This window comes from Tetrahymena thermophila, assembly GCF_000189635.1.
Source record: "Tetrahymena thermophila SB210 genomic scaffold scf_8254691, whole genome shotgun sequence".
Lineage (NCBI taxonomy): Eukaryota > Ciliophora > Oligohymenophorea > Hymenostomatida > Tetrahymenidae > Tetrahymena > Tetrahymena thermophila.
This window is the reverse complement of record NW_002476457.1, coordinates 249,120-261,519: the sequence shown is the minus strand read 5'-3', so window position 1 is coordinate 261,519 and position 12,400 is coordinate 249,120. Positions and strand designations below refer to the sequence as shown.

General features: G+C 22.1%; 3 protein-coding genes across 3 annotated transcripts; all 3 read left to right on the top strand. All coding sequences in view use genetic code 6, as the record gives it.

The window, feature by feature from the left end:
* Nucleotides 1–1,872: 1,872 nt before the first annotated feature.
* TTHERM_00320530 (hypothetical protein) lies at nt 1,873–2,694 on the top strand (the record flags this gene model as incomplete). Its single annotated transcript, XM_001012952.1, has 2 exons — nt 1,873–1,925; nt 2,595–2,694. 2 exons carry the CDS (start codon nt 1,873–1,875, stop codon nt 2,692–2,694), a joined length of 153 nt encoding a protein of 50 aa, XP_001012952.1.
* Nucleotides 2,695–2,915: 221 nt separating this feature from the next.
* On the top strand, nt 2,916–7,779 carry TTHERM_00320520 (ATPase, histidine kinase-, DNA gyrase B; the record flags this gene model as incomplete). The annotated part of the gene is made up of 4 exons (XM_001012951.2): nt 2,916–4,523; nt 4,767–5,517; nt 5,675–5,831; nt 5,883–7,779. 4 exons carry the CDS (start codon nt 2,916–2,918, stop codon nt 7,777–7,779), a joined length of 4,413 nt encoding a protein of 1,470 aa, XP_001012951.2.
* Nucleotides 7,780–9,016: 1,237 nt separating this feature from the next.
* TTHERM_00320510 (DHHC zinc finger protein) lies at nt 9,017–12,023 on the top strand (the record flags this gene model as incomplete). The annotated part of the gene is made up of 11 exons (XM_001012950.3): nt 9,017–9,183; nt 9,301–9,379; nt 9,546–9,662; nt 9,784–9,925; nt 10,145–10,259; nt 10,314–10,404; nt 10,462–10,530; nt 10,589–10,707; nt 10,887–10,986; nt 11,075–11,192; nt 11,281–12,023. The coding sequence occupies 11 exons, from the start codon at nt 9,017–9,019 to the stop codon at nt 12,021–12,023; spliced, it is 1,860 nt and encodes a 619-aa protein (XP_001012950.2).
* Between the last annotated feature and the right edge of the window lie 377 nt (nt 12,024–12,400).

The window sequence follows — 12,400 nt, the reverse complement described above, 5'->3', positions numbered from 1 at the left end:
ATATAATTTGATCTCAAGTAATTAGTATTAAAAGTAAGATTTAGTTTTTTAATTGCACAAATCACTTATTAAAAATTGATAAGGCACAATTTTAATTTTTTATTCCATTATCTTAAAATTTGTACTTAATACAGAATTTAAAGTGATTAGGTGATCAAAGATTGAAGATGTATAAATTTTGGATTTAATTAATAATTAAATTATTAATATTATTTAAATTTTAAGTTAGTTAATGAAATTTTTTAAAGAGTTTAATCATGAGTAAACACAAAGAAAGATCTTGATATTAAATATTATTCTAAAATTTTTTTAGAAATTAAATTAATTATTATAAAATAAGATAACCTTGATGATATATATCATCGTCATTACAATATCCAAATTAAATTCTTAATAGTTAATGAGCTTTCTTTAAAATATTAACGCATAATCTAAATTAGCCAAAACTTATAGTTAAAAACCTTTAAATATTAAAATTAAAAAAAAATTAAGGTGCTATTTATTAATAATAATCCCCTTCATAAAGTGAAAAAACATAAATTATTGAGCTAATTTCACATTTTTGAGCTAAAATTGAACAAATTTTATATTTTTTACCACTAAATTGGATCTAATTATTTAAGTGTTTATTTGAATAACATATAAAAATTAAATAATTTAGAATTGATACTAGTTTTTTATTTTAAATTATTATTTTAGCTTGAAAACATTAAAGTATTAGTGAATATTTATTAATTTTAAATCTATGTAATTATTTAAGTATTTTTTAAAGAGTTTAAAACCTCAAATAAATTAATAAAATTTATATTTTACTATTTATTTTCTCTTTTAGAGCTAATTTTATTAAAAAATACACTTTTTTTGTAATATTTATTGATGGAAACTTAACTTAAAAGTAAAGAAAGTATAAAATAACATTCATTTTTTTTATTTTTTTTTTATGAGTTTATAATCAATCATTAATTTTAAAACGAAATAATCATATTAAATAGTTTTTTTATATTTAGGTATTAAGGATATACCCAAAACAAAAAAATATAAAGTTATATCATCTTTTTCTCATTAAGAACAAGAAATTTACTTTCTGTTTTAGTTATTTATAATTTGAAATCAAATTTTAGATTGATAGGATTCAAAGTCTAAGCTGGTGCTATTGATATAGAAAAAAAATGTTTAGATCAATTAAAACAAATAATAATGATGTACACAAAGAAATTTTATAGTATTTGAAATTGTGTAATCAAAGTCTATTCTAATAAAATTTTTATTTTAATTTATAGAATCTGCTAAATCTTTTGATAGAGAAAACAAAAAGTGGGAAAATACAAAAAATTTTATGGCAAAATGCTATCATAAAAAGAATTGCTGAATTATTTATAAAGTTAAAAAACTATTCAGTTTAATATTTATATAACTTTATTGATTTTTATAATACTTATAACAAATATATATATAATTTATTTATTTTTATCTACAACAAAATAACAAAATATATCTATTTAAATCGAACTTAAAGCTTGAATCATCTTTATAAATACGGTCTGTATCTATTTTAGATTTTGTGCAAAATATAATCCAGAAATTAATGAAAAATATTTAAGTTTATATAAAATTTTTAAAGCATTTTCGTATTTTCTTATCAAAAATAAAATAATACTAATAAACATGACTGAGATTCCAGTTTAAAATACCTAAAATTCTATTTTATTCACAATAATTTTAAAAAATATAAAATTTATATAAAATCAAATCTTAAATTATTAGAGTAGACTTTCAAAAAAATCTTTTATTTTTAAATTTTAAACTAAACTCAATCGCTTTCTATTGTTATAATTTGTTAAATAGACAAACATATATTTAATATTTATAAAAATGATTGCTTAAGTATTCGAAAAAAATAGCTTCTTTATTGAAAATTGTTCATTGTAATTAAAACGAAATAAGCTGCCTTTATTACATATCTTTCTTTTATAAAAAGCAAAATCAAATAAAACTCAAGTTAAATCAAATTCTTTAATTTATATTTACTTAAAAATAATAGAGTATTTTTTACTTTAATTTAGGTGGATTGATTGCTTGATATCATTAAAATTAAATTTTGAATAAATGCATAAAACAGATATGAATTTAATGAAAGTAAGGATTTAATTTACATTTTTTGAAACTTCATTTCATTTTAGTAAAAGTCTAATTCAGATATTTTGATATTTAATTATTGTATGTGATATCTAGCACGTTTATTTAATTATTTTTAAAGTAAGGTAAAGGAGGATTTAAAATTATAGCAAGAAAATTGATTACTTAAAGAATATTAGCAGTAGCTAAAAAGAAAAAAAAAATTAGATGAGAGATTTTAATAAAAATAAAGAAAGAAAAAAAGCAATATTCAAGCAATAAACTAAGAGGATTTATAGTATTTAACATGAGTTATCTTAAATAATAATAAACAAATAAGGTTTAATAAAGTTTTAAAAAAAAGAAAGAATAGTTAAAAAGAGAACGAAAGATGAAATAAAAAAAATTGTATTATTAAAAAGAAAAGTAATTGAGTGAAAGCAGATTTTTTAGAATACAAAAAGCAGTTTATCATAAAGTTATTTAGAAGATTGTGAAAATGTTCACTCAGAAAAGAAAAGATAACAATATAATCAAGTGGATAGAAATCTCTTAATAAAAAATAATGTGGGGAACTGATTGCTAAGTAAATATTATAATAATCTAAAGTGAGTCAGCTCCAAAAACACATCTACAATTTTAATTAACATTAATTAACAGAAAATAAAGTAGCAGTAGTATTATCTTATTTTGTTTAAAAGTAGCAGTTTTTTTCAAATAGGTAATATAATAAACGTATTTTTAGTCTGACTCACCAAACTTCGATAAGTCTGACAACCATATCACCTATATTTTTTTTAATGAGCAATATTATGGACAAGAATGATGAAGAAATATTGAAACATATTCATATATCTCCCTTAACATTGTCTTTCGAAGATACTCAAATTTAGTAATTGTATGATAGCATTCAGAGATCTAAATGGCCTGTTTACACAGAATGCATCGTCAGCGTATCGTTGCTCATATTAGTTTTAATTTATATTCATTTTCTTGATATAAGTTAGAAAACTTCATACCTGAATCTGATTGCTTAGATTGTTTTTACTCTAATAAACATCTCTTTTATATTCAAGTTTATCCACTCTTATTAAGTCAAAAGATAATTTATTTATTTGTAAATCTTGCATTTTTTTCTGTATTTTATATTCGATATCATACCAATGATCAATGAAGATGTACCTTCTCCTAGAGCCTAAGGACCTTCTTCTTTTGTATATCCTATTATTTGTACTAACACTGGTATTTCTTTGATAATAGTAATGATGCTCATACAATCTTACATATTTACTTGGTACGAAAAGGCTATTATCTAATGGATCATATCTTTATGCGATTAGTCTAAGTCTGGAATCTTTTCTATCCCTTAGTTTTATACTTAAATGCTAATCCTTTTAATCATTTACACTATTATTATCTATCTCACAGAAAAAAATAGGAGGTAGAAATTTTTTATCAATTATTGGCAAAATAATTTACTTTCTGAGTGGAAAGATATTTGGAAAAATACAATACCCACACCTATTATTATCCTAGGTATACCTAAGTAAATAAATGACTAATAAACAATTAATTAAAATGCTTAAGAATATGAAAGGCACTATAAATAAGGAGATATGATAAATAATAAGCTAGATCATATGTAAGCATCTAGAGAAAATCCAAAAGAAAAAGAAAATTTAACACAACCATTTCCATAAATGCAAGATGAAAATCAATATAATTTGATATAAGCATCTATACAAAACAATTAGTAGCCTTCCAACAGATAAAAAAATATAACAACTCATGGTCAATTGCTAGAAATGAATGATATTAAATTAATAAATGTAACATAAAATTAAATTGAAGAAACCCCTTAAGTAAATCATAATAAAACTTCAAGTAGAGAAAATATCCAACTGCACATGTAAAATAATCAAATTAATCAGCTTTAAATTGAACCTGAAGAAAAGTAAAAGTAAAAGCTATCAGAAGAATGTAAAAAAGCTGATATGGTTAGTGGTAAAGAGAATTCGTAATTGATAACAGACCGCAATAAAATATAGGCAAATAGTAATAGCGTATTTGCTATGCCAACAAAAGATGAAGAAAATATTATTCAAAAAGAAGAAAAAGTTAATATTGAAATAGATTAGCTAAATAAAGAAAATGATCAATTTAAATTCAATCCTTACTTCCAAAATCACTTCACTAATGAAAATGGAATGCAGATTGATCATAGCTCTTTCTTTCAATTCAAAGATGCTAATAAACAATTTTACAATACTTTTAACATTACTCAAAATCCACCTCAATTTTATTAAAATGAATTACAGACATTGATGGAAGAAATTAAGGATAATTAAAATATTTCGCTCTACAAAAATTTAGTGGATTTAATTAATAGCTTGGCTAGTGAGTTTGAGGTAAAATTTTATTTGTAAATTTGATTTTTTGCGATGGTAGATGTAATGTAAGCTTGAATTTCTTAGTTACTTCAAATTAATTAAATTAAAATTAACAAGTAGATAGATCAGCATAAAAATACTTAAAATTTACTGAATTAAAATTTTTATTTGTGTTTCAATTAACAAAAAATTAATATCGCATTTATTAAGAAATATCATTGAATTTTATTTTATTTAATTTCTTTTTTTATTAAAACTTAGAGAAAGAGTCATAATTTCTTTAAAAACCAAGTCCTTAAAACATATAATTAGCTAAGCTATAAGGAAAAGTATTTTGAAGCAAAAATTATTGAGTGTGAATGGGATGATTAGGACAAATCCTTTATGATAATTTTAAATGATATAACAGAGAAAGTAGTAAATGAATAAAACAAGTAGCAATACTAATATAAGGATTAAATTCTGGCTATAGCTACTCACGATTTAAAAACACCTCTAAATAATATAATCTGCTCTGTGGAGAGCATGAAATTAAGATAAGATAATACAAATATCTCTGAATAATTAGAATTAGTGAGCGTAAGTGTAAAATAAATGATGAATATAATCAAAGATATTTTAGATTACTCAGCACTAAACAAAGGAAGTTTGAGGTTAAACATAGAAATATTCAGACTTTCAGATTTAATCAAGTAAATTTTCTAACTATTCAAACTCCATGCCTAATCAAGAAATATAGAACTTAAATATACTATTGATCCGTTTCTTTAAGAGTTAGATATTGTTTCTGATCCTAGCAGACTTGTTTAGATATTCAATAACTTGATTGCAAACAGTTTGAAATTCACTGTAAAAGGGTCGATTCATATAAAATTTAAATCAAACCCAAACGACAGAAATGTCATACACATTTCAATTACAGATACTGGAGTAGGAATTCCTTAGTAATATGTTGATTAAATATTTAAACCTTTTCAGACTTTTAATCATACAGAAGGCCTTAAAACTCAAGGTATAAGAATATTACTTATATTTTTCATCCTTTAAAAGCAAAATAGTCAATTTATTATTAGTTTTATTTATTTATTTATGAAGTTTATGAAATTTAAATATGAGCTTCACATTTATTTCACTTCATACAAATAATTGATATTATTTTTTTTCCATAGGTGTAGGCTTGGGTCTAATTATCTGTAAGACTTTAGTCAGACAATTAGGACCTTCTTAATAGAGAATAGGATTAAAGACTTAACAAAATATTGGCTCTAAAATTTGCTTTGACTTTTACAGAAATATAAATGATAAACCTTAACCGTGTCCTAAAAGGTAATTGATTATAATATTTTACATTAATATGATTTTAAATTAAATAATTAGAAAGAATACAACTTTATCAGAAAATGAAATGAAAAATACTATCCTTTTCAATATGAGAGATAAGAAGATGACCATTTATTCTTCTCCTTAAAAATAATCTTGTGAAGCTCTATTAATTGAGCATAATACAGAACGAAGTTAAAAATGCCCTATGATAAATTGGAAAAATGACTCTCCTAAGATCAGCAAAGCGACAGTCTTCAAAGTGGCTAATAAAGAAGAAGATCCTGTAGGTTTAGATTTAGACTATAAAAAGCCATAAAAAGAAGTAAATACACCTCATAAAAGAATAAATCAAATAAAAATTAATGATAAGCAAGACTCTAGCTGTGTTATAAAGGATTATTAAGAATAGGAGCCAGTTGTTTAACTTGTTAAAACTAAGCAACCAATTTCCTCAACTAATTTATTCACTTAGCTTTCACTTCCATCATAAGGAGATTTTGGGATTAATAATCATTCAGAAGCCCACATACATTCTTCAGGAAAGTAGAGTAACAGCTTAAAGCAAGAATAAATAGAAAATTAAACTCTTTTAAATATTGATAATAATAACCACACCAATGGCAATAATAAGTTAGCTCCCAGAATAAGTAATTTTAATTTTTTGCATGTTACTAATAATAATCACGATTGTCTTTCTACTCAAGTTAACTCCTCGTAAAATACAGGTTTAATATCAACTAATAACCCAAGCTAAAATCATATACCATCTATTTAAATAATTACAAATAACATTTAAGGTGAGCAAAATTAGTAGGATAACTTACTAAACCACGAATCAAGCCATAAAAATTAAGATACAGTTTATGCTATTTAGACCCTTCAAAGTTCAGATAATAATGGATATGATGCTTAATTTCAAAAATTACAAAACAACAATATTGAAATTATACATAAAAAACCAACATTTGAGAATAAAGCTAGGTAAAAAATTATGAGATAATAATCATATTAAGCTGAATAGAATTATTCCCCAAAATCATCAAACAATTAGATTAATGAAAAACATAACTAATACAACAATTCTCCAACTAATAGTGAGTTCTACAATAATAATTCTCCATCTAATAACAATTTTACAAATATCAATTCCTATTCAGCTTTCACTCCTTTAAATCACTTAAGCAAATTTTATACAAGCTAAACTCCAATAAATTCAAAGAAAAATTTTATTAATTCAAATCAAAATACCCAAATTACTCCTTAAAGAAGCAACATTAAATCAGCCACACTAAACCTTAGCAATACAAATAGAAATAACTAAATTTAAAACTTCTCAAACGCAATTAACTAAAATAATTTTAATATTTAAAATTCATAGTAAAAGTTAAATAATATTATTACATAGTAATTTAGCCAATCTATCATTAAAAGTACTTAATAATATCAAAATTACATTGTTCCAGTTTTGGGAGAAGTAAGTGAGGAGTTTAACGATTCAATATATCAATCTTAAAAAATATCTCTGTAAAATTAACAATCAAATACTACAAATGCTTTGATTATTGATGATGAGTATGTTCACTTTGTAATTTTTTCCTAGTTACTTAAAAATATATCTCAAAACTATCATTTTTAATTTGATTATGCAACAAATGGTCAAGAAGCATTAGATTTGATAGAAAAAAAACCTGAATCATATTACAAAATAGTATTTGTTGATGGCAGCATGCCAGTGATGAGTGGATATGATTTTATTCAAAGAATTAGATAATATGAATAAAATAAATAATATTTACAAAAACACCATATAATTGGTGTTACTGGAGGTGGTGAAAGAGATAAAAATCAATTTTTAAGTGCAGGAGCTGACTACTATATCTAAAAGCCAGTCCAAACAAGCATATTAATAGAATACTTGAACTAATTAATGTCAAAAGATAATAATCAATGAGTTTAAACAAAAATAAAATAAAATTATTTTAATAATTTTAAAGGCAAATCAATAAATGATAACAAAGTAGCAAAATTATTAAGTCATCAATAATTAAAATTCAAAACAATAAATAAATAATAACAAATATCAATTTTGAATATAATAACTAAAATAAATATTTTCAATTTTTTCTTTTTTACAAAATCATTTAAATTAGCTTTTTATAAAAATATAAGAACAAATAAATTTTATTTTACAAAATATATATAAATAAATATAAAATTATTTTTAAATCAATACATTTTTTTTCAAAATTACACACAATTTTCGAGTTTTATGTTTATGTTCTATAAAATGCAATAAAAAAATCTTAAAATAAATTATAAAAATTTGTTTAATTTTAATATTAAAATTTCATTAGAATGAATTAATTCTAAACTAATTTATAAAACAATTTTCACATCATTTTTTTTTTGCTAAATTTTATTATCTTTTTAAACAAAATTAACTCAGCCAAACAATTTTTATTATAGAAATAAAGTATTGTTTTAAGTCTAATTGTTGTTATAAATAGGTGCTTTAACATAACTTGTTTAGAAACTGAAAGAATTTAAATTCTAATTATTGATTTTTTAGATATATTTATTTAATAAAAAATAAAATATCGCTGGATCTAATTTTTGAATAGTTATTAAATAAGAGATCAGTGAATTATTTTTACATTTACATTAAAATATTTATAAATCCTGTAATAGATAAATATAAATTTAATTTATTTGTTCTGTAGAAATCTAGATTATTTTTTCTCTAAGCAAAGGAAGAAAAAAAAAACTTAAAATTTTTTTATGATTTTTTTAGAAAAAATACTGATAAAAATTTGTCAAAAATGCACTAGATATAATCCATTAATAAAAAAACTATGGAAAAATTGATTGAGAAAGCAAAAATTATAATTTAAACTACAATGAATGTAATGATTATTAGATAGATAAGCATGAAAAAGAAAAGATTAAAAATGAGTGTTATAGAGGCTGATTATTGTTTGTTTATAAAGATAGAACGATCTACGCAAGATTGATTGCTTGTGAAAACCATAATCGTTGATAAGTGAAAGGAGAGCTTATAATTGAAATAATAATTTAATTAATTTTAAAGCAAATTTAAAAGAAAATCAAAAAAGAGATTTTTTTTTTAATCAAATAAATACGAAAGGTTAATAATCGATTTTGATTGAAAAGAATAAAAAGCAAATAAAATGGAAGGAATAAGAAATTAAGATATTTAGATTAAATTTGATTAAAAAGCAAATGATGAAAAAAAGCATAATGATGAACCTAATTAGTTTGAATAGACAATATAAAGATTCTATATGTTTTGGCAGACAAGCAATAAAGTTTTTATGAAAGGAGCAATATTTTCAGGGTAAATCATTCAATCAAGCTTTTAAAATTTACAATATGCATTAACTTTCTTTTTTTCAAATAGAATTTAAATTAAATGCTTTATTTCATTTTATATTATTTTTATTATTAAAATTAGATCTGAAAATAAAAAATTTTGGGCTTCCTTCTTCTTGACCAATTTGCCAATGGTGTTAAACTATATTTTTTCAGTGCCTGTAAATTATTTTTGGATTATTTACCTCGATAATAAATTCAATAATGCCTACTTAATTGATTTTTAATCTTTTAAAAGGTTTTAGAGCAATTAATATAGCTTTACTTGCAAAAAACTCTTCAAAGTTTATATATTAAAATAAATGATTTCTATTTTAAATAATATAGTATCTTCATAGCTAAGGTTTAGATGCTGGCATATTCTTTTTGTGCTTTTTTCATTTTTTTAGTAACATATTTATGTTTTGCGTGAATCTCACCGACCCAGGAATCATTCCAAGAATAGTAAATAGCATTTTTATTAAAAACAAGCTTTTGAAAAAACGATATTAATGGCTGAATTAAATTATTCTAAAATTTAAGACTAAATGTTATTGTTTTACTCTTTTTTATCAAAATTATATAGACATGTAAACATGAAGTTGATAAAGAATGCTTAGATATACCTATAAAACCTATAATGAAAACGGGTGATTATTAATATAAATATCTCCTCAGCTTAATGCCTAATAAGACTCACTTTTTGAAACTTAAATTTTGCACTACTTGTAAAATTATTTCATTTAAGTTTTTGTAAATAAATATGTAAAAATTGTTAGCTATTGACACTAAAAAACTATCACTGATTATTAAATTTAAAAAAAATCATTCAAAATTAAATTAGTTAAATCAAAAATATTATATAGATTATTTTGTATCTAACTTTTAATTAGATAATCAAATAAATACTAGCTAAGCTAAATACTTTAAATTATTAATTTTTATAGGTGCTATTTGGAGACCTCCAAGAACATCCCATTGTCCATTATGTGACAATTGTGTTGAAAGATTTGATCACCACTGTCCCTGGTTAGGAACTTGTGTTGGAAAAAGAAATTATAGGTATAATATACTAAAAGTATAATTATATTAATAATATCAATTTAATTTAAATAGGTATTTCTATTTGTACCTTTTAAACCTAAGTGCTCTTTGCTTTACAGTTGTAATATAGAATATTTAGCTTTTAGTTCTAAGAGATTCAGAAGTAATACTTTTTATAGATTACTTTGATTTATAAAAATACCAAATAAATAATAAAAAGGTCGAAAATTTTAGCAAAGCAGCCAAGGAATATCCAGTCTCTCTTGTATTAATCATCTATACTTTCTTAGTAATTTAATCTACCAAGCTTCTTCAAAATATCTATTTATATATACTATTTCAAAAAGTTTTCAATTTTCATTGTTGGACTATTCACTTTCCATAATCTTTTGGTTTTTACAAATTTCACTACTCATGAATACATCAGAAAAATCTGGAAAATTTAAAGCTAAAATCCTTTTACTAGGTAATTAAAAAAATTGTTTTAACTTTTATCTTTCATTATTTCAAACATTTTCTTCTAATTTAATTTTATTTAACTAATTCTTCTATTTTATTTAGAGCATTTTCTTTGAGAGATATTTTATATCTATTACTTAATTAATATAATTGATTTTGTTTCTATTATTAATAATTTTTAAATAGACGTTCAAAGCTTATTAATTTGCTGAATGTTGTATGCAGGGTATATGTCCCTAGTATGGTTAAGCTAAAAAACCAGGTCTACTATAATCATAAATATGATGTAATATTTAACTGATTTAATGATTTATTTATTTATTCAAAATGATTAAAATAAAATAACTTATAAACATTTTTATATACTATGATAGTAGTATGATGATCAGGAATAAGAACGTAGCATTATTGATATTTAAAAAAATTTAGGAATAAAAAAACAAAGAGATGAATACAAACACTCTACTACAAATTGCGAAAACACTGAAATCAGTAAGATATGTTTTATTTACTAATATTTATGTTTTAAATATAGTATGAATTTGTAAATAATATTAAAATAAATTTTTTTCTTAAAAAGAAATGAGGAATAGCTCACGTTCTAATTCTTAGAAAAAGAGTTAAAATAATTTAAATAATAGTTAGAATAATGGATAATCAAGTCTTAATACTTAACCTTAGCTATATCAGCCCAGTCAATAATTTTAATTTAATACAATTTTGAATGCTAGAGGTATTCTTCTTAACAATGACTAAAATTCAAATAAGAAAGAAGATGAATCATAAGAAAATAGTTAACAGCGTTTGAAAGCTGGTGAACAAAATAATTTTGTTTTGAACTCCAAGAATGCTAATAATATAAATTTTACATAGAGTGTAACAAATAACAAAACTAATCACACTCCTGAGAATAGTATTTTTACTAGCTCTTAATAGCACTTGAAATCATTTACTGATGCAAAAACTAACAAATTAAAAGCTGTAAATGAAGGAATATAAATGACAGCTTTATATAATAATGATATACTAGATGAAAGAAATAAAATGATCAATAACAAGAATGTTTCTTTGCAATAAAGCCCTGATAACATACAAACAGTTAATGTAATTGATAATAATTTAATTTAATTCGATAAAGATAACTCAAACGAAAACGAGAGCGCTCATATCTAAATGCAGAATAAAAGCCACTATAATTAAAACTGTCTTAAAGACTAAGATAATCATAAATCTCTTACAAATATCAAATAATAATAAATGCAATAATAAGAAAATTAAGGCTATCATAGCAGATAACTTAGTAAAAAGCAGTTAGAAGTTTGATTAAACATAAAAAAGTTTTTTTGCTAAACTTTAAATAACGTATATATTTAGTATAAGATTTAGCATCGAATACTTTATAAAGAGTCAAATGCTTTTTAAGTAATCAAATGTAGATTAAAATAAAATTTATTCTACTTCAATCATTGAAAATAATTAAAAGAAAAAAGGATTCAATAATCAATCACATATATTTATATAAAAATAATTAATATAAAAGTAAATTTAACTTATATTTATTTTCCTTCAAACATTTCTTATAAAAGAAAATATTCTATTAAAACTATCTGATTTGTTAGTATATTTCCATTTTTATATATGAGTAAGGTGCTTTATTTATATTTTATTAATTTAATAACAACAAAAATAAAACATAAAAA